Here is a 23,384-nt window from a genome sequence, read left to right on the forward strand (position 1 = left end):
ATATATTTAATAACCACACAGCATCATCCCTGGGAAGAGAATGGGCCTTCTTAGCATTTTGTTTCAGAGGGTACACACCTGTATTTCTAAAGAAGTGCGATTTGTTTATTCTACAGATATAATTAACATCTATGGAGTGGATAATATCCTTCACATCTGCTTCTGGTTACTAATTTAGCCAATCTTTAAAAATGGAGGCATACGAACTGGAAAGCCAGACTCATTACCTTTGCAACAAAGACTACCAGTTGATTCCCACCGGGACCTGGCCTTATTAACCTTAGTTTTAAATTACAAAGTCACAGATGTACTCATCAGTTGCTTGATGAAGATTCGTTTGCCAACCTCATCTCACAAAAGGAGTAATTAACATGCAGACATTACAGGCTGATGATTGAAGTTGTTATAATGCAGGACTATGGGCCAATAGTGAGGCACCTGCATATCTAAAAGCTCTCTCACAAGTTCCAATTAACCAGCATAACCGTAAGAAATTAAGTAAAAAGCACTGAATTGCACCAGTCATGGGCCTGTTCTGCACACAGTCGGACAAATAAATTAATGCTTACAAGTGCGGCACTGCTACAGCCATGGTGGGTTAAGGACAGAAAGAGAGGACAATAGTATTTGTTTGACTAATTAATAAAGATTGGACAAGTCTTTGGCACAAACCCCCTTCACCAGATCTGGCAAACTTCTAGCTAAATACAGGTTAGAGACATTCGCTCTTCATTAACCTAATTATCAGTCAGGCAACTTGAGGGAAAGGATGGTTAGCACCTGTGGAGGAAAGAAGGGCATCGAGGGGGAGAGATGAGAGGTTGGCAGCTGTGGAGCAAGGAGGCAGGACCTGAGGAATAGGGTCAGTAGGGAGCGAGCTGAGAAAATAACAGCTCACAAAAGCACGGACCCCAAGGGCATGGGCATTTCCAGCCACGCTCCAGCTCCAGGAGCCGAGGCTCTCCATTAAGTCCAGGGAAAAAGGTAGGTGCAGGATTTGTTCAGTCTGCACCAGCTCCAGAGATCTCCAGATTCCCGAGGACGCTCACACCCATGACAGCCTCTCAACAGGAGGTCTGAAGGCAGATGGTGTCAAAATCCCCGAGAAATTCCAGAGGAACACCCTGGGATCAGCTGGGGTGTGCAAATCCACCTGGAAGCTGGTGGTGATGCGCAGGGCAGCAGCCTGCCTCCAAATTAACCGTCAGGCTCCACTGCTGTGGCACTCACAAAGCAGAGAATGGCTGGAGACATGCTTTCTTGTGCCAGATGCCAGTTTCAGTCTGAGAGCCTCTTTTTATTCTATTTTCTTGAGTGTTCGAAGGACCAGAGACAGCACATGATATACAGGACAAGAAACCCATCGGCGCCCTTATCAAGTGGTGGCACAGACACCCTGTTGAGCAGCAGGTTTCATGCACTGCTGAAAAACTTGGTATTTCAATATAAGAGGGTTTTCCTGAGTAGAAATTTCAAACTGCCTCTCTCTACTTTATTAATATCACCAGCACCTGTTTGTTTTCCTGGCACCTTTTGGAGTATATCTGCACCGCACCACACATCGCACTGCAGAAGGCTGCAGGCCAGTGCCAGCTCTCCTCAAAATGGGAAGGGGATATTGAAGTCAGAGGAAGGGCCAAGCCCCTGGACGCATCGGCGAGTGGACAAACACCTCCAGGTCCCCAGGCAGGGACTCTGCAGAGAGCAGCGTTTGGCCATGCAGATGTGGCAGCCTGTTCACAGATGGAGCATCACACTGTGCGCTGCAGATGCTCCCTCGCCCTTCTACAGAGGGTGCTTCAGCATCCCCTGGGCTGGGTAGGCCCTCTACGTTTGCAGGCCCTTCAGAGAACCACAGAAAGGTTTGGGTTGGAAGGGACCTTAAAGACCATCCAGTGCCACCCCCTGCCCTGGGCAGGGACACCTCCCACCACACCAGGTTGCTCCAAGCCCCGTCCAGCCTGGCCTTGAACACCTCCAGGGATGGGGCAGCCACAGCTTCTCCGGGCAACCTGGGCCAGGGGCTCACCACCCTCACAGCAAAGAATTTCTTCCTCACATCTCATCTAAATCTCCCCTCTTCCAGTTTAAAACTGTTCCCCCTCGTCCTATGGCTCCCCTCCCTGATCCAGAGTCCCTCCCCAGCTTTCCTGTAGGCCCCCTTTAGGTACTGGAAGGCTGCTTTCCCAGCATCATCATTCTTCAAAACCCAAGTTCACTGGTATAAAGCAACAAAAAAACCCAGAAGCATAAATTTTATAGTAAGAGCAAGGTCTCTTAGGAAAAAAAGTGAAAGCTCAGTGTGTAGTGGGGTCTTCTTTTAAAGACAACAGTTTATACATCTCCTGGTTCTTGGTCTTTCTCAATTTTCCATCTTACCACTGTCATTTAACAACTCACGGGCATTTGCTGAGGGGTTGTTCACCTCCACACACTCTGCTTCACCTCTGTTCTCCTTGCAGCCGCCAAATAGTCAAAAGCACTACACACATGCAAGAAACATCCAATACCCGGGTAAACACAGTGCATTTACATAGCAACTCCATCACGGAGCCATTACTGAGGACTCGTGCATTTAGCCTGAGCATATTTATTCTGATCAGAAAAATAAAAGATCGGACACTTAAAACGCGCTAGGATGGGTAAAGCTCGAGGGCAGAAGAAAACCCCACAACCATTAGACAAAATTCACAGGGAAACTGGTTTCCTTGAAAAGCATATAATGAGTATGTGATAGTATTGGAAAAGGAAAATAGGCGCCCTTGTAAGGTACACTAAACTAATCTCTGCTCTCCAATGAGAACCGCTAAGATTTCATACTAAGATTCTTCAGCAGCTAAGCTCTTCTAAACATATTCAGGGACAGAGAAATGCTATTTTGAAAGATGCCCAGAAGTGGTTTCAGGAGACAAAGACAAAAAAAGAAGCCAATGACAAGCAATAACCGTATAATCCTGAGTCTGTGTGGCCCGTCTGAACGTCAGCAATTACATGCACAATTCTCTGACGTCTTGCTTTCAAAACTGCCTCCCTGCTCAGTGCTCAAGCTACAAATTTTGTTCAGCTAATCCTGATCTGTTGCAAAGTTTTATCAGTATCTCACTATTTAATAGCAACACCACTACGTGAAAACACAAACAAGAAAATGAACAGTTGGAGTGGTACGTAGATAGATTTCCTCGCATAACCACCAACAGAAGGAACAAAGACAGTTTGAGGACACATATGGTCATTGAAAAGTTTCTCCACTGAAATGAGAAGCACCAGGTTGTGCAGACCTTATTATTAACGAGAAGAATTTACTTAGCTAAGCAGCCTGGAAAAATCTAGTCTATTGGGGATCTACTTTCAGTGTGAAAGCACTGTGGTGGAGCCCATACACATGAGGCAAAGAAGAAACCCCTGAAATATGAAATATTAAATAGTTACTATTCAATTAAGGAAAGCTTTCACACATTGTGTGTATTACACTGAAAAAGGATTTAATGGTTTTGAAGACAACTCTCAGTATACCTAGTGGCTCTGCAAGCGCAGGAATACACTCCATCATCCCTTTTGCTCCAAATCAGAGCACAGAATATCTGTTCATTCAACACATGGGTGTAGTGACTTAGAAAACACCCTGACCATAGAAACGTATGTATACCCAGTTTAACAAAAAATAATAAAAGCACAGAGGCCTTCAGAGGTACAACTATTGCATTTTGGTATAAATTTAAAAGCTAGGAACTTAGAAGTGGGGATGACAGTCAACTACAATAAACCTACTCTGGCCAGCTCTTCAGCTTGATGAGGATAAAAAGATTGAAGGATAAATCTCATCAGAAGTTACATCATACCTGTTGCTCTCAGGCAGAGGACACAGTGTGCAATAATCTTTTGGGGCTGTCAATAAGTGTTCTTTGAAAATGTCATTTCTGATAGATTATGTAGAATTTCATAGGATTTTTTATTATTATTATTATTATTAGTACTACTACTTCGGTTCAGAGAGGACTAATCAATCATCTCCCCATACCACCTGTATATTACTGCCTATTTACTCAGCTCCGCCTTGAAGAAGCCCATTAACTTAGATTAAGGAGGAACCACAGAAGATTAGCGACGAGAGCTTTCCACGCTGAACAAACGGACTGAACAGCACCTCGGCACAACACTCCTTCCCCAGAGGTGGAATCCTCAGCATGATATACTGGCCAGACCGCCTTAGATGGGGGACGGCAGGGCCAGCTCAAACCTGGACCAAGCTCTGGCCACCAAGGACAATCCACTGCCACCCACGGTCCTCCCTCTGATGGTTACCAAACCCCTGGTGATTAAGAAAGTGAATAAAATTACCCCGAATACACAATATCCACAGTGGTGCCCCAACACATTTCATGCACCACTGGGACAGATTTGTGAACTGCCCATCACATTCATACCCCAATTTTATTCTCCCCCACATCTCCCATAAACACCTAGTTCCCTTATGCTGCCTGGAGCCTGGTAGGGGAAGATTCATAAATATTGATGCAGGAAAAGGAAATAAACTTTTAGTGGAGGAGTAGCTCCTACCTATGATGCCCCAGGAGCCATTAAGCATCTGTGGTGTCAAACCATGATTTAAACACTGAATTTTATAGCAGCTCACAGGCCCTGTCTGTGGCAGTCAAGGCCTCCCATCTTCCATTTCAGGCCATTAATGTCACAAGAAGTCAAGAGCCTTCTTTGGCCTCATCACTGCTTCTGGAAAGGACTTGTACTCAACTCCACGAGCTGCTCCTCCTGTGAGAGAAGGTGCTCTTCACATGCCAGGACAGCACAAATTCCCTCACCTCTAAAATCCAAAGGCCAGCACCAGCCAAAAGGATTTGTGTATTGAAGGGGTATGTTTTCAAAGGAGACATGGTTTTCCGATTCAGAAAAGCCTTCTAATAATATGGATCATAGCTATTTACATTTGGTGCTTTTTAAATGGCACCAAAAAATAATTCTTGACAAATTATGGTTTTTAAATAACAGGGTAGGAGGGAAAACACAAAAAAAACCCCAATGAAACACCACCAATCACAACCAATTCATCTATTTGCAAGGAAAAGCCTCCCAGTAAGCACCTCCTTCACAAAGGAGAGAAAATACAGAAAAATTCTGCTCTACCCACTAAAATTCAAGTTTTACCACAGACAGCAAGAGCTGAGCTCAATAAGTCACTGATTATCTCCCCTAGAGAACAATGCAGCTTTCGTATCAAAAACAGACAGTTACAGGTCTCTGCAAAAAACTGTTCAGAAATACAATTAGCAGATAATGTAACCGAACAAATACGTCTCATGGAAATGAAGGACATAAAACTTCAAATTAACCAGTGCCTGAATTGCCTTTGTAATTGATCACCTCTGACAGATGTTTAAAGCACCTCAGTTCAACAAACCCAACCTAGAACGACAGGGACACTGCACCAAACACGGGGCAGCCAAAGTTGGCACCCCACTGGACCTTATAGACAGAAAGAAAAAGTGCTTGTATACTTTTGATTCGCTGTCTGCTACGCAGGATGTTGTACTGATATTCAAACAATTCTCGCTGGTATTCAAGTTACCTACAACTTGTTGTATCAGCCCGACCAAGAGAACAGTGAATGGCAGCTGGGGTGGTGGGAGGTGGTGGCACACTGAAGAAAGCCTGTCCAGACCCTCAGAGAAGGGTATCTCCATCCTTTCACTGTATGGATGGGGATGCAGAAGGAGTCTAGGCTCTTTTAGGCACTTTAAGCTGCGTGCCTGAAGGTACGCCCCATGAAAACGCCTTCAGGCGCCAAACCTGTACGCATGCATAATTTATTTTTTGCATGAGTGAGTAGTTTCAACACCTCTGGTGTTTGCCAAAGAATCAAAGCATTAAAAATTAAAGCAAACTGACTGCTCTCGTCCCACAGCAAAACAGCACAAACACGTGTCATCACTCATCTCTGCGGCTCCAGGCGCTGAATAATCCTCCATTGCTTCGAAACGCAAGGACCAGCAGCCCAAGGAGAAAAATATCACAGGTAGTACAACTGAAACAAAAGTTAAAAATTGGCATTTAAATGCTTCCAGTCTCATATGAAAAACTACTTTTTACAGTAATCAATAGGTGTCATGTCCCCTCAAATTGGCAATTTTCTGCATGACCAAACAGGAATATTGTTGCCCACTGGAAACCAAACACCACCGGTGCATCAGCCTTTCAGGGCGAGCCTCACTCAAACATTTACCTCCTTATGCTGAAAATCTTTGAGGTTTTCAAAACCACGGACGGATTAATAAAATTGACCAAGGATGAAGAGGGACTAAAAGACTAATATAGCTCTTTTTTTTTCTTTTTTTTTTTTTCCTAGTCATCAGCAAAAATCAAACTAATTAAAATCATGATCCGAGTCAGTTTTAGTCGATTGTTAGAACCTTGGGCAAAATACTGCTAGAGCAGAGTTGCAGTTGGTTTCCAATTTAGCTGTCAGCATGAGGAGGGAAGGGGCTGGAAGAGATGGAGGGAGGCATTAATAGTAACACAGGCGAAAACACGAGAGCGTGGTCCACGCCGTGGGCACAGGATTTGCATCAGTTCCCCCTGCCTGGCTGACAGCAAGCCAGAGCCAGGGCAAGAACAGGGTGGAAAGAGGAAAACTTAAAGGGAAGAAAAATAAAAACAAAGACGCATGATGAATATAGAATTTCTTTTCAAAGCAGTTTAAGCCAGAAGAAACGTTTTCAATTGGCATGTGACAAATGCACCTTGCGCAGAGCACTACAGATGTTTTGTGGAAAGCAAGCCCCCTGACCTCACCAAGCAGAGCAGACCTGCTGGGAGCATTAACATCAAACCGAAATATCCCACTAGATTGGCAAGTGCCACATCAAGCTGTGGGATGACCCTACCAAGGACACCCTACGTGTCCTATATGCCATCTGCATCACGGAATCTCCTCAGCTGGCTTCATCCAGGACAGTAGAATGTACTCAAGGTGACAAGAGCAATGTTGGCAAGGGGCTGGAGGAGAGAATGCAATAACTACATCAACACCGAGAAATTAATTTTGCCCAAGGCAGCGTGCTTATTTTACAAGATACCCTCACAACGAGAGCAGCAGCATCCCCATCACAGCAACAGCACAGACGCGTCAGCCGCAGGGCATTGGCCAAGCAGGCTGGACCACCAAGTATTACTGATAGAAAACACATACAGCACGATGATGTTCTGAACAGCCCTGACAGGAGCAGTCCAAATCTTAAAAAAAACAAACCACAGATCCAATCCCAAACAAGCAAATAATAACAAAAAAAATCCCCATAAGACAGAAGCTAAAAATAAGATTTGACAATACTGCTTTTCATCATCTCTTCCTCTGGGCCTGAAATGGAAGATCTTGCAGCAAGCGATACCTGCCGTCGCTTCGGATTCAGGATCGCAAACAACTCAACTCATCAATGCCCAATAGTTCACGTACAGCCCGAGCAAAGATATTATTTTTCTGGGGAGGAAGAGCAAGGGTGAGAAACTATTGCAACTCTAAAAAATATTGCGGGGTGACAAAGTGGAAGGCCGGGTCCTTAACAGAGGCTGATTTTCCTGCCTCTTCTCATGCACGCATGCTTGCTCTGGTGGTGAGCTGCGTGTCCAGAACGTGCAGGCAGGGACCAACCAACCATTCTGGGGGTAAAAGCAGAACTTTTCTTTGCAGGAAAGGCCAGCAAGGTGCCCACTCCTTTTTTTTTACTGTGCCCTCCAGTGCTTTCAGCTGATCAAAAGTAGGTCCCTTATGATATATGAGGCCTTTACGATAGCACAGGAGGAATTTCCTACCTCAACTTGTGGATAGCATCCCGCAGAGGCAGAGAAACTGAAAAAGGGACTGGTTTTCAGAGGTAGCCAAGGCGCAGGAGATAATTAGTGAACCGTATTAGCCTACTGAAAGAGGCGGCCAACCGTGAGTCTGTGCAGTTTGAGGCTCCCTTCACACATACCCTTAACCTCTCTTCCAGAAGAAGGTGAAAAGGACCAAGACAGTCTGATTCCTATGGGACAGGCTGAAAAAGAGATGGACACGAGTACAAGCAAAGAGGAGTGTTTAATACCACAGCACCCAGCGAAAAGCCTGTTATTACAGAAGATGGTAACTCAGCTACTACCACGCCACATGACGAGAAAGCTCATGAAGTTTCAGTCTTCTCCTTTAAAACCTGCCCCACGCCTTTCTCATACGCGTGGCATGTCCTGATCAATTAGCTTACGTCACAGCCTTGTCACACACGGAGCTTTAATTGATTTCCTCGAGTCAGCGAGCAAAGGAATAATTACATCTTGGAAAATAAAGCTGGGCAGGCGAGGGCAGCCGGCTTCATTGCTGGGAGACTTAAAAGTTGGAAACAAAGGCAGATCTGGTTTCAATCCCACAGTTGGATTGTACGCTGCGATCTGCCTGGTGCTGCGAGACGCCGCGTTAGCTGGGTCTAATCACCAGCCAACCCCCTGATTTTTCGTATCAGTGCAGCCAGGGTATTAAGCCTACAAGTACAGTCATGTTCCGTGTAAAGATATTGTTTATCTGGCAATAAACTTACACTAATCAAAGCGGTATTAGCTTTTATTTACAAAGCACGAGCTGTTCTCTCTACGTGGTAAACCGGAGAGACATCCTACAGCATGTTGCAAATCTGAATACTGATTAGGAAACGCACATAAAACTAACGTTTCCATGCTTTGTGGTGGTATTAGGCAGACAGGGTCAAAAATGGATGCCACCGCCTTTTAAAGACTCTTTATTCCCACCATACGTATCAAGGCATTAACCATTCTTCAAGACCTTCAAGTCAATAATCCTTATGTTTGTGGATAAAGGTAAAACATAAACAAGGAAGAGATAAAGATTAAGAGAATGGAGGAGACCAAATTAGGCACTTCTGATACCTTAATTCCCAAAGTCAAATTTTGCAGCATAAACTACCATAACACAGTGGAACTGTAGCAGCAGCAGCTGCCACCAAAGCCATCCACCATGGTACATTGTAAAATTTCATGCCACACCGTTTCAGTTGGGGCATCTTCCAGGCAATCTTTGAAGATACAAACTAAACACAGGGTTCTGCTACCTTTTATTCACCAACAGGGTTTTCTGCTGATTTCCAAGATGGGAATTTCAGGAGCTCAGTAAGAATTTGGGATAGTGGGGATGTGACATGACAGGAACACATGACATTTGCTGATACAGGGCCCAAACCAGAGTGCTAAGAGTTTGGGGGTAAATGAACAGTAGAGATGCTCGGCACCTTGCAGGACAGACACCAAGGTTTTCTGCAGTGTTTTAGGTCATCAGACCTGGGTGCTGTCACTACAGGCTGCTGCCGTTACTGCTAAGGATTTCAAAGACAGGGCTGTTGGGAATACTTTGCTTTCAATACTACTACAGAAGATAACCCCATTTATGCCATTAGAAAATACTAAATTTTCTTTCAAGCTGCTTTAACCAGTGAAAGCAAGATTTGGTCTCCAAATCCCAAATAATTATATCTGATAATACGATCAGAGGGCTGGAGCCCCCCTGCGGTGAGGACAGGCTGAGAGAGTTGGGGGGGGTTCAGCCTGGAGAAGAGAAGGCTCCGGGGAGACCTTCCAGCCCCTTCCAGTCCCTAAAGCGGCTCCAGGAAAGCTGGGGAGGGACTCTGGATCAGGGAGGGGAGCCATAGGACGAGGGGGAATGGTTTTAAACTGGAAGAGGGGAGATTTAGATGAGATCTGAGGAAGAAATTCTTTGCTGTGAGGGCGGTGAGCCCCTGGCCCAGGTTGCCCAGAGAAGCTGTGGCTGCCCCATCCCTGGAGGGGTTCAAGGCCAGGCTGGACGGGGCTTGGAGCAACCTGGTCTGGTGGGAGGTGTCCCTGCCCAGGGCAGGGGGTGGCACTGGATGGGCTTTAAGGTCCCTTCCAACTCAAACCATTCTGTGATTCTATAATTTTATTCAGGCAAGTCTGGTAGAAGGGCACACTTTAAATTTAATGGAAATTTGTGTGTGCACCAGGCTACAGATTACCCTCAACACACCAGTAAATACATTCATCCTCTGCGACAAGAGTTCCCCAGCTTTAGAAAAAAAAAATCAAGTAGTAATTCCAGAATTCACTTTTGGGGGGTCACAAGGCTCAGTGACACTGGTGCAACACGTGGGCTTTCACAGGACTAGTTATTAGGGTAGCAATTGTCTCAAACTGGTGCAAGTCCAGGATAGATACTTTTTATTATTATTATTTTATTTTTTAATGGTAAAAAAATGGACACCCAAACTCTGGGAAACTCATGAATAGAAGGAAGACGATTTGAAGGTTTCTTTTAAACAAACCATTTCATTATTGTGTGTTTGAACCAATACACGTAGGACACAAATTTTAATAAGCAAAGATACGCTCAGTTTAGTACATTGAACAGGTGAAAAATCAGACTAGATGACCGAAGTTTTTTAGATCCTTGAGCTCTGACTGACCAGACTGCTACGCACCACACAGAGCTGGGTCTCCCTTGTGATGTTTTCAATGTAACTATTTAACAATTTATTTATTTATTTGTAACTCCAGTCTGTCTCTCTTGATTAAAAGCTCAGCCTCTCCTGCGACTTTACAATTTGGGCGCTTTTCTGCCACCCAGAGACAAAACACCCAACCGGTGGAAAACCTACTTGGGCGATCAGCTCAGGGAGCTAACCGGGTACGCAAAAGCATTTCTCTTTACGTGCTCAGTATTTGCAACAGCTTCAGTGGCTCAAATGCTAACGGTTTTGCCAGTTCCTGCCAACAGTGATGATAAACCCCCATCTTTGGTCCTCTTATGAGAAGCCCTGGAGCTGCAGCAAATTCATAAGCTCCTTTTCCTCCTTGTGCCCCTCCGTCTCCATCTCTGTGTCACTGGTAGCTTCATCTCTCCCTTGACCCTGCCTCCACTGATCCCTTCCTACCTCAGCTATCCCAGCGCTTCTTTTATGTTCTTCATAAATCCACGCTCTGCAGTGAGAAAACACATAGCGCCAGTCTATTCTTACACTCCCAGAAACCATGATAAATTATGCCCATAATATCCCCTCTTCCATTCCATTTTTCAGCTTCCTCGTGCTCTCCAGAGCCTTTTCAAAGCTAATTTTCTGACATTCAAAGTTTCACAGGATTTTCTTTCTTCTGACACTCCATCACACTTTCACCCCCTTGTATTCTCATCCTGGCATGTCTCATTCCTTCCCCAAATAGCAAAGTGACTGTACGTTCATCCTTCACCATACAATCTGCAGACAAATAAAAACAAGACACTGCCAGTCCAAAAAGCACATATACAAAACCTCCCTGCCTCACTACAAAGCCTCCTGACATCCTCCACACCACTCATTGAAGTTGTGCTTTTTTTTTTCCTCCTCCAAACTCTTATGTTCCAAAATCTACTCCTAACACTGTTCACAAGTGTCTCACCAATTTTTCCAATCACGCTCAAAAGTCTCGCAAAAACATCCCGGTGTTGACTGAAGGGCTTCTCAGATCAAGGGTGGAACAAGGACACAGACAGAAAACCTGACAGGTCTTTTTCCTTAAAATAATTCTGGCGTGCCTCTTGTTCTTGAGTAGCTTCAAAGAAGTTTTGTTTACGTCCCAATGGGGGAACAAATACAAATGTTTAAACCCTTGAAAGTTGCCATGAAACAGAACCGATGACTTTCACAGCTCTGCATAATCCTGCTCTCCTCCACATTCATCGCTCCAAACAAGAACATCTACTGTTCTTAAATGCACTACTAGGAAAAAGTGCGATTCTACAAGCACAATTTTACCAGCACAATTTTACCTTCCTCCTGTCTTCTGTGCTGTTCTCTCCTTGTATATGAGTTACTACATGAATGTCCACAAAGCTTTCGCTCCCTTCCATCGCCTACTACTTGGATACCCGATAAGAAAAAGCTGTTATTTATACCCGTTTGCTACTCCCAACATCCCAGAAATCATGTGATAGAAATTCCTCCCAAAGACACAATTATAAAAAAACCCAACAAACTTGAAAACTGGTTTCTGCACTGATATTTTGAAATGAAAAAATAAGCAGCACTCCAAAACAAAGAAACAAAACCCCAAACCCCTCTTTCAACCAAAGAAAACAAAGATGCAGCTTCCCAGAGGCCAAGGAACACAAGCCTGAAAACGCAACAGGTCAGATACTAAACTCCAACATTAAAATAGACTTATTGCTTTATTGGCCGCCCTGGCCAGGACGTATCCTGACACCAGGGTGGAAGAGAAACAGGTCACACTTCATCCCAGAACTCTTTTCTCAGCTCCTGGGACTGGCATCGCAGCCTTTCTGCTGCTGTAGCCTTCCCATGAGGGGATCAAGGAGAGACTCGCTATTTGATCCCTTTTTACTTACTTCACTTTTACCGCCTTTTCTCGACTTCCACCAGAATAAATAAAAAACATAACATACTTTCTTCAGAAAGCAATCACAGGGCAGAGGGGGAAGAAGGGAAAGAGAAGAGCAGCAGATGAAAGTCCTTCCAGTTCTCCTCACCCGATCACTTGAAAACAGACGGCTATTTTTGGCAGGCTCTGAACATTCGGTCGCTGGTATGCAAGATGAGAAGCAAACGTAAAGTAGAGCACATGACAGACCTGCAGCGATTGTACATCAGCATGGTCGCAGGGACCTTTCTCCCGTTTACAGCCAGAAGAAACGTTACTGAAACATCTGCAGCGGGGGGTTGGAGGGAGCACCTGTACTACGTGATGGCCTCGAACAATTACAAATCATGGTTCCCCCAGGAAATGCATACACCTGCAATTCCCACCAGTACTCCAACTCCCAAAAATACCACCCCATCTTTATTTCACTAGAAAAGAGACTTTCACGGTTCAGGTATTCCAGCTCCGCACCCCATAAGAAGTGACAATGGCTTGCAGTGGCAATTGGCTCTATCATACTTTCTTATTCTCTTGCAGCACTCGGAGGAGCAAAGTCTAAGTGACAGCAGTTCGCAGCACTGTGTATAATTACAATTAAAAAATTTAACATTTTCGAGGCAGCGCTGTAGCACAGCTTGGGCAGACTGAGATCTAAGAGCAACAAAAGAAATCTCTCTGTTTATCGAACATCAGAATGTACAGAAATTCACAGCAGATGTAAAATCCAAAGGAAAAAAGAAAAATAAATGTTTTCACGTAAGCAATTTGACAGCACATTGACAACGCGGGGAAGTAAATCCAGCCTAAGCTACTTGAGCAAGCGTTGTGGCCAGTACCGCTGACCTGCATAGGGATGCAAGGAGGGGAAATAAAAGCTGCCTCCACCTTCTTAGATTTTGATAACTCCTGGGAAAAATAGCCGAAAAAACAAAATCCCCCCACTTGTGTGTCTGTTGGATAGGTAAAAGAGTGTTTGAGGCCGGGTGCGAGCAGATGAGGTGCTGCACATCACTTGAAGCTCATTCTGCAACGCTCCGCTCTCCTACAGGCTGTCCTCCCCTGCCCCTCTCCTGTTAAGCTTTCTTTTCTGGTTCTTTCATACTTTATTTCCATTGTATCTTTCTTATCTTATGCAAAAAAAAAAAAAAACCCAACCACGTCCTGCTGTTCTTCTCTTCATTTGACAAAAATCATAAATACTTTTAAAACTTGAGGAAAAAGTCACCTCCAACAGAAGAGGAAAAACTCTGAGGATTCCATACACAAAACGAATAGAAAAAAAAAAAACTAAACCAAACCAGATTAGTGCTAATTACCACCAGATTTGCAAACAGAAGCTACAGGGGGCAGGGAAAAACTATTCATAATTCTAAGACTTCTATAATTAAACCAAGCACATGAATAAAAGCTATATGAACCTCCTGGAACCAAAGAGCTCCAGACATCACCTCCCTCTTCTGCCAGAGGAGGCATTGTCCCAGGTGAAACCACTGACACAACGGGAAGGGCCTTCTTATTCCAGAAGAAAGTGGGACTTTTCTGTTTAATTCTTTCCACCTGACCCATTCTAATGAGAAGTGCAATTAGCAGGTTACCTCCACCATCCGAAGTTAAGGCCAAGGTGGTTTTGCCCATGGCAGTAATTAGCAAGCGATCTCCCTGTCTTTATCATTGTGACCATCTTTTCCATCTTGTTTTCTCCCTGTCTTGTCGAGGAGGGTGAATGAGAGAGGGGCTGGGTGGGCAGCTGGCTGAGGTCAACCCACCACAGGAGCATTTTCCCCTCTTGGGAAACTGTTTTAAGGGGATGGAGGAGGAAGAAGACTGGAAAAAATAATGACATGGGTACTACTACCACTGCTGCTGATGAAATCCTGCATCGGCATTGCCAGTCGTGGTTGTTCCTACAGGAACACGGAGACAGAAGTCCACCAGAGCGGTACAGCGATACTACTGGATTCCCCATGCTGCCACCTAAGAGGGATGCTCAGAAGCAAAGCGGTCACTTCACAAAGCGCGGCGAATCCCCGTGGACCACTCAGGTCAGACCAGTATTACACAATGCGTAATTTCGATCTGATCCTACTAAGACAAAAGAAATTTGTCCTAAATCTGTTGGTAAGTAAAAGCACAAGTATCAAAAATACCAAGTGCTGCTTAAACAATTTATTCTTACAGCAACCAACAGAGCCTTACATCAATTATGTCAAGCCTCAGCTGAAAAGCACCTAGAGATTACTTGGGCCACAGGACAGAGTAATCTCTATAAATACACCTTCATTTCAGCCACAGTCACAACCGCAGCGTCAAAGGTAATGAACCACCACCAGTTCGGGTTTAGTCAATCTTGAACAGCGTACACGTAATGCTACCCAGACCAATGGCAATTCAATTGCTATTTCAGGAATATCGCTTCTTCCCACTTCATTTCAGTCCCTCTCCTCCCTCCCACCTCAGAGTGATGCTCTAATTATTCAAACAACGTAAGCAGCGTTCAATCCATGCCAGCCCTTTCTTCCTTTAGCGCTGACCTTGCCTTATATCACTCTCACAAAACTAATTAAGTGGAGAACAGTCTCACTTTACACTCTCTTCATGAAAAGAACTGAATTGTTACCTGCCTGAGGGTGCAATTCAAATTATTTTTGCCTTCATTTCTCTCAGCAAAACAATACAAATATTGAGCAAGAAACCAGACCTGACAATTCAAGGAAACTCTTTACTCAAGTTACCACACACAAAAAATAAAGGGATTATCGTAAATAATGTAGTCCTTTAGTTGTTTCATTTTCTTTTTTAACATACGTCATTTCATGTCAGCTTGACCAAGACACACTTTGGGAAAGAGGGGAATTTTGTCAGGCCAAGAGACACAGTTGAGGAAAGAAAAAAATAACGTTTGGGACACACAGACCCTAGAGCCAGGGATCTAAGAGGGATCCAAGTGTGTAAGAAAGCTTCAGTCCCCTAAAAAAAAACCCGAAACTGCTGAATCCATAAAAGCATCCAGTAATCAACAGAGCAATTTGTCTCCAAGGAAGTGGTTCATATAACTCCGGAGCCACTTCTTTTCCTAAATGCTCTCTAGCAATAATACACAATAAGGAACAGAGGAAGAAAATTAACATTAATTTGACCCAAGATTAGGCTGCAGCACAAAATTCCCAAAGCGCAGGGGTAAAACCAATGCCTTGCAGGAAATCACAGTAAATTGCACAAATAATCTAATGCCAAGGCTCCAGCATATTGTGGGTGGCCACGGACCAGAGACGCCGGGAAGCCCGAGCCACACAAATTGTTACGCAGCTGCTGCGGATGCTGGTACTCACCCCTTTGCAGCCCCCTGCAATGCTCCATGGGGCTCCTCATCCCCCAGGCTTCATCTGCCTGGGAGATTTTCCTTTGGAGATGAGATTTGGCATCTGTCAAGAAGCAACTATTATTAAGTTTTCCTCTAGAAGCAAAAAAAGATGACTATCTTTTACTACCTTCCAACAATACACGAGTTCTTTGTCGTGGACAACAGCCATACGAGAACCGACAGCATCACGAACCCCCAAATTTGGGGCTTGTCCTTAAAAATACTAAAAATACCCACTAATGTGAGGTTTTGGCATTAGCTGAAGAAATCATTACAGAGCATCAGCACGAGTGTGCTGGCATCTTGATCTTAAAGGCCACTTCCATTTTTTAATTGCTGGTGTTTTACCACCAGATGTCAGGGACCACCATCTCAGGATTTAGAGGGAAGGATGTGTCTTTTATAAAAGTATCTTTTACGAAGAGCTGCTGTAGTTTGTGGAACCAAACCCGGTCACAGATAATGAGTCATAACAGGAGGTAGTTACTGTAAATATTCCAAGCATGGGCACATTAACAGCCACCCACTAATCGGAGGCAATGGCACAGGCAGACACAGAGAACTCCCACTGGCAGCACTGGGAATGTTGAATGGATGAGGACCTCAGCCAAGAGCTGAGCATCCCTTGTAACCTGCAGCAGGGATATCGGGGATGGGCTGGGTCGTGCCTCGGACTTTGGCTGTCACTTTCCCGTGGGCACCTATTCAAAGGGGATCCGCAATCTCCAGTTTCAGACAGGACGCACTCAGCTTGCTAACACGAAGAAAATAAAAGCATTGAGTTTAAATACTCATTAAATGTTTATGATGCAAACACAAGTTCTGAGGCATCAGTCAATAGTGCCAATTGGCCATAGTGAGACCCAACCTACTGCGGGGCAAACATCTGCCCGAACTCATACATCAAACCGTGGCTGCTGCTGAAGTTTGGTGGGGCTTTTTTGTCTGGGATGGAGAAGAATTAGCACGCAAACTCCTGATAAAACGACCGAGAAACATCCTGCCTCCCACCGGGGCTGGGCAAGCTGCAGAAAAGGGTGGTGGCACCAGGCTCCCTTCCCCCGTCTCACACGGGTCTGCGCCTGCTGCTAATTTTGATTCCGTGGACTCGGACCAAGACGTGGTCAGCTTACATGTTGCCTCTGCGCTGCTCTTCTTCAGTCCCCCAAGTAAGTTACTTTCTCATGATTCAGTACTATAGAAATATAACTGTTGAGATCAGCTCCTTTATTTTTGTCAGCTTTTCTACAGACCTTTCAATCATAAGCTGCATTATACTATATTCACATAAAGCCAGGAAAAGCAGTAATAGAAACCTCAAAATTCTAACTTCCCTTTTTCCTGCCAAGTGCTTTCTTCAAGTGCTTTGTTTTCAACTGTCACTAAATTCGAATAGTGCCTGCTCTTCCAAAGTCTTTACCCTTACTGTCACTATTTCAATACACTCTTCTCAGATTAGAAGCTAATCAGCTTCGAAAACACTCCTCCCTCCTATTTTGCTTTCTGGAGAAGAAAATATACCCTGCGCTTCCTCACCGCTTATGGCTGAGGTTATCAGGCTTCTGGGCAAAGCTGTCAAAGTTTCTCACAGTGAGAGCACGGAGGGACAGGAAAAAAATAAACCCTGCGTCTGCCTCGATGGGGAAGGCAACTGTACATAATCCAACCGGGGAAAAAGAAAAACAAATGCGGCTGAATGCATTCCTCAGATTTAATTTTAGGTTCTTTACTCTCTCCCTTGACTTCCCTCGGCGGAGCCGCACAAATGGCAAAGCGGCCTCTGGAAGGAGCCTGACTGTAATGCCAGACAGCAATGAGCTCTCTACGGCCCCCGTCCAAAGCCCGAGGATTTCAGCAGGGCTCGGCTCCCTTGCCAACGCACAATATCCTCCTGCTGCCCCATGCCTCTCCCGCAAATAAAAAGTTAACAAAAATATTTCATTAAAAAACAAAACAAAACGTTGTGTTGATACGGCCCCAAAGCTCGCTGGGGATACTGGATATACTGTTCCTCAAAGCAGAAGCTTTTTGAGGGAGAACCGGGGAAAGTCACCCATCCCACCACACATGCAGCAAGAAAAGAACCGACTGGTGGGAACCGCTCATCTGCCGGTGGGAACGTATCCGGGGGTGTTTCTTGAGCACATACCGAACCTCCATTGAGGAAGAGCTGACAGACTCTCCATCGACCATCAGACTCCCGTTGCAGGACGCTGAGCCGTCCTTACCCAGACCCTCCTACTCCTGCTAAGCTCAGCCAAAGTACAAAGCGAGAAGAGAGATGGGAACCTGCCCCGTGCTTGAAGCCACCAACGGAGCTGGGACAAGGCTGCTCCCCCAAAACACTCTGGGACGACAGCAGCACCTTTGGGAGGCAGCTTGGAGGATCCCTGGGCTTACGGGACCCCGCAGCTCCCCAACACTCACACAGTTTAAAAAAAATAAATTAAAAAATAAATAAATCAATGCCATCATCTTATACATATACATTCCCAGTTGATGCAGCGTTTTGCAGAAAGTAAAGGTGCACATCCCTGACTTCATTATGTTAATCCATAAGCTTTATTTAGATTGGGATAGGTAATTCTCAAACGTCCACAGCCCATTTTAAAAGCAGCCAGATTTTGAGCAACACAGTCTTCACTGGGTTTTCCAGGCAGGACTTACAAGCGGGGCCAACAAACTCTGAAGCAAGAGGTTACTTTCCTCTTTGCCTTAAGAAAAGATGTGGGGGAAAAAAAAAACAAAACTATTTCTTTAAAAACAGATTTTGGTCCTTCTGTTACACCTGTGCAACTCCACTGGCACCACCACAGGCTTTATGAGAGAGGGCAACTGAGCTGAAAACACCCCTTGCAAGACAGCAACAACTAGCACTGGATCATTCTGTTTCCTACCAAAATCCACGGCCTTTCAAGATTCTGTGTAAATCGGGCTTTTCTACAGAGACTCAGCCCAAAAGCTAGTTGTGGAAATTGCCATTTAACAACTTATAGTCAGGCTGGATACGGCCCTCCCCAAGTTCTGTAGAGAACTACAAAGTCTTGTCCCATGCACCACCCTGTAACGGGTACAAAAGCTTCAGGAATAAGACATTATTCTCACTAATAAAGTACTCCACACTTATCATGCAAATATAGCCCTGGGACACCTGCATTTACAGCAGGTATTAAAATTATATCGTATATCTTACAGAACGTGGGGTACATGGACATATCCTATAAGCCACTGTCATATGAAACCTGATTACATTGTTTTTCGCAAGAGTGGTTAACGAACTCAAAAACGTACAGGCACCTGTCAGGACCGAAGTATTCCCAGTGCCACAGCATAGCTGCAGAAATATGCAGAATACGGTACCTCATCCTCTCCAGACGAATTACTGTTTCATTATTTTTAAAATAATAATAATTAACCTGTTTTTACTATGGCTAGATGCAAATTAAACATTCCCATTGCGAGTAATATCGCTTGCAGTCGTCAAGAGAAAATTCAAGTGATTCAGAGGAAAAACACATCTCCTATTTTAGTCTATGACACAAAAGGCTGAAGAAGCCATGGAGCCTATACATTAACTGGTAAATACGACCTCCTTAATGCCGTACCTGGACCTTTTTAAAAGCCTGTTTCACAGGCTGTGACCATCACTCACTTTCCTACAGCAGCACCAAAGCACCTCATAGGTGAACCGGCTCCTCCTGCTGTATCTGAAACCGCCTCTTTATGATAGCGGAGAAAGTTTTTATACCAGTTCCAGAAGAGCACCAGCATCTCCTGGAAGCAGAGTGTCACCATCAGCTGGTTTTCTTGGGATTCTCGGAATATACACCCTCTGGTACACTGTCAGCACAGGAATCGAAGCCTTACGTGCGTGTCAAGTCATTACTGACTCATTAATACCAGATACAAATGCCATTGCCCCAGTGTTTTAAAACACACATTATGTCCCAAAACCTATTCACTGGCAATTTCAAACGTGAAGTTAAAATGTCATTAAAGCTTGTAATAATAGCACAAAATGGAATACAGAAGTTTGATTTTTAAAACCAAGCTTTCAAGCAAGTATAGCGCAAGTACGGCACATTCTTTTTGTGTGGGTTTATAATATGTAACACGGTTCTAAAGCATGCAAAATAATTCCTCAGAAAGGCAGGAATCTTTTGTTCTGCATTGCTTGATAAATTATTTAAGAAGCATTTTAGTGAATAAGGCCACTATAAAAAAAAAATACTGAACATCAAAGAAAATAATGTAAAGACAAAAAAAAATTCATTTAGAAAATGTCAGCTTTTGCAATGTATCTGAATGGTGAACTTTATTTTGTTGATGTGAAAAATATTTTAAAAACCTGATAAAACAGTAAGGTTTTGAACATAAGATAGCTAGAAAAGGAAAGGCAGAGTTTGGGGGAAAAAGAACATTTAAAAAAAAAAAGGTCTCAAAAATCCAGTGTTAAACACAAACTTTCAAAATCAAAAAAACAAAAAGTTTGGGGGGAAAAAAAAAAGCAGAGAAAAGATGTATTGTTTTGATTTGGCCAGAAAAAAAGTAAATGCCAGAAAAGTACCCATTACGTTTTATAAAACTAAGGAGCAGCTTTTTCCCCCTCTTTCAGGGAGGCCAAGAGCATTCCCTTCACCCGGGTCCCCCACCCGCCTGCCGCACAGAAGTACTTTTGAGAAAATAATGTAGATTTATCTACAAATGCCCAGAAAAACTACTCCCTGGAGGGACACACACCAGCGACTCAGCGGGATGCTCCGACCACCGCGCAGCGAGCGCCCTGCGCGGGGTGGAAGGGGGTGGGGGGGATGCGGGGGCCGTCCGGGGGGGGCGGGAAGGGGGGACAGGACTACCTGTGCGGGCACTCACGGAGAAGGACACCCTACATGCACCCTACCCGCCCCCCCCCCACAAGGCATGCACCCTCGGAGCGGGCACCCCCGTCCCCTGCATGCCCCCCCAGCTGCCCCGCCGGGGCGTGAAGGGGGGGAAAGCCCACCAGTGCCCAGCCCCAGCTTGCGGGGGCGGGAGGGGGGTCTGATGCAACCCTCGGCACCGGCTCCGCGTCTCCATGGCGATTCCCCCCCCCAGCTCCGCCGCCTGCAGCGCCGAGCACCCGGCGGCGGGGCAGCCGGCTCCCCCCGGCCGAGCGGGGTGGGGGGCACTTACTTTGGCCGGTGCCGCATTGAGCACACACACACACGCCCCGTTCCCATGCCGGGGTGCAGCCGGGCACCGATTCCCCACCCGTGCCCGGGGGTCCCCCACGATACGGAGGTTCAGCAGCTCGATACCACCCACCCACCCTCCCCTGCTCCCCGCAGCCCGGTAAGGTCGGGCCGGGGAACAAACACTCTGTTTATCGGAGCGGCTGCGCCTCGCCTTACCCTTGGAAGCATCTTTCTCTTCTTTGGGCTTGATCACCTTCCCGCTCATAGACCCCAGCTTGGGTGGGAAAATCCCCGGGAGCGTTCACGGATTCCGGCTGGACCCAAAAGAAACCTCGAGCGGGGAGTGGGGGGGGGGGGGGAGGAGAGGGCAGCGTGTGTGCGTGGAGGAGGGGGGGGATCCTCTACGCCGAAAAGGCAGGAATAACACCAAGAGAAGGGGAGGGAGAGAGGAAAAATAAAATACGAATCGAGGAGCCGGCGAGCTGCCCGCTCCCCGGCGCGGTGCGGGCGCGGTGCCTGCGGAGCGGGGAGGAGAGCGGGGGGCTCCGGCAGCCGCAGCACCGAGCCCCTGCGCCGCTCGCCGTGCCGGAGACAAAAGCGATTTTCCCTGTGGCTGCCTGGCCCCCGGTCCCCTCCTTTCCCCCGCCTCCCCGGCTCTGCCTTCCCCTCCCCAGGGCCAGGGAAGCGCAGCCGGTCCCTGGAAGTCCCACCGACCGGGGCGGGGGGGTAGCGTGAGTTCGGGGGAGGCAGGGGTGGGGGGGCTTTGGTTGTTTGCTTGGGTGTGTTGGGTTTTGGTTTGTTTATTTATTTATTTATTTCTCCCCTTTTCGTATCCTCCCCTAATAATAAAGGGATGGAGCAGCAGAGCTGCAGCCGCCGATGGGAGGAGGAGGAGGAGGAGGAGGAGGAGGACGCGAGTCCCCGGCACTGCAGAAGAGGCGGCAGGTTTACGCTCGCCGGCAGCAAGGGGGGCTGGAGGGAGCAGCTCTAGCTCCAGCCCCCCCCAGCTCCCCGCATCCCCTTCCCCATCACACAGCCCGGGCCCCCATGAACCGGTGCGGGGAGTGGGAAGGGGGGTAAAGACGCATCCCCGCCTCCCTCCCTCCAGCCCCGGGACAGTGCCCCAGCACCAGGCTGGGCGGGGCGGGGGGGCATAGACTTGCCCTACCCTCCCCTTGGGGACCCCCCATCCCACAAGAGGAGGCTCCGGCCGGTGGGGGCTATGGCCCCCGGCGTCGCCCGGTCCCGAGCCCAGCAGCCTGTTGCTGCTGCCTCGGGAGTGCTAAGGGCCGGGGACGACCCTGAAGGGAAAGGGAGGCGGGGGGGGCATTGGTCTCTCTTTAACCAGGGGACACATGGAGCCTGCGCCGTCCCGCTCCCAGCCCTGCTGCTCCGCCCCGGGGTGTGGAACGGGGCTCCCCCCGCTCCCAGGCAGGAGGAAGGGACACCCCCCTCCCCTCACCTGTGCGACAAAACCGCTTCCCCCCCCCCTCGACGGGAACAAAACTTCCTACGACCGGAGCCGCCGTCGGGGCAGGGAGCTGGGTTCGTGGCCGCTCATCCCCTTCCCCCGGGGTGGGGGGGGGACGCGGGGGAAACCCGATGCAGCCGGCGCCCCTGGGAGCCTGGCCCTGCTCGGTAGCGCCCAAAACGAAGTGTTGGGAAGGGCGAGGTGGGGGAACCGCTCGGTGCGGCAGCTGGATCCCCCCAACTCCCCTCAAAGTGCCCTGTTTGGAGCGGGGGGACGGGACACAATGGACTTGCCTAAGACCAGCAGGGAACAAGGCAGGGCTGGGCAACCTTCGGGGGAAGGCGACGTGCTCGGGGCACGGCACTCCCCGTGGCCTCTGGCCACCCCTCCGCTTATCCTGCCCCCCCGCCCCCGGCAAGGCGAGCAGCTCGCCCGCAAGACTAGCCCCCGGGCCGGGGGGGTGCTCCGGGCAAGGCAGCAGCCTATTTTTAGCGGGGCCGAATTCCTGCCCCCTCCCGCTCCCTTCGCTCCAGCCCAGAGCCGCCGACAGCTGAATGCAGATCGGCTTACCGTGGCCACCGGGTGCCCGGCTTCTCCACGTCCCGGCTCCAAGCAAAAAGTGACCGGGCTGCCAGGGGACAGGACATCACCTGGGTTTAACAAGGTGATGAGCCACAGCTGGCCCACAGCACGGGGCAAAGCCCCCATTCCCATCACACTCAGGTGGTCATCAATCAGGTGTGATTAGGAAAATCTGGGCTCTTTAGGCCAAGACTGGAGAGCCAGGATCAAAGCTGCCGCTTGGAAGACTTGCACTTCTTAAATGACTTTCTCCTAAAAAATGCACAAAGCGCGAAACTGAACCCCCAGCCCTCAAGCAGAGCTCCTCCAGACCTCCACGCATCTTGTCCACCCCATGGACAACCCCTGCTCTGTTTCT

The 23,384-nt window shown here is 47.1% G+C and overlaps 1 protein-coding gene across 4 annotated transcripts in view; it reads right to left on the reverse strand.

Moving 5' to 3' along the window:
• FGF13 (fibroblast growth factor 13) overlaps positions 1–21,594 on the reverse strand; it is a 272,868-nt gene extending 251,274 nt beyond the window's left edge. Inside the window, exon 1 of one of the 4 annotated variants that reach the window (XM_054215273.1) lies at positions 21,190–21,594. In XM_054215273.1, the coding sequence (XP_054071248.1) occupies positions 21,190–21,238 (49 nt within the window). In that variant the 5' untranslated portion in view covers positions 21,239–21,594. Of the gene's footprint in view, positions 1–12,406; positions 12,542–20,971; positions 21,081–21,189 lie in introns of those variants that run through there. The other 3 variants (XM_054215276.1, XM_054215275.1, XM_054215277.1) reach the window with 3 other exon arrangements.
• Between the last annotated feature and the right edge of the window lie 1,790 nt (positions 21,595–23,384).

The sequence above is a fragment of the Rissa tridactyla genome, chromosome 9 (genome assembly GCF_028500815.1).
Source record: "Rissa tridactyla isolate bRisTri1 chromosome 9, bRisTri1.patW.cur.20221130, whole genome shotgun sequence".
Taxonomy (NCBI): Eukaryota; Metazoa; Chordata; class Aves; order Charadriiformes; family Laridae; genus Rissa; species Rissa tridactyla.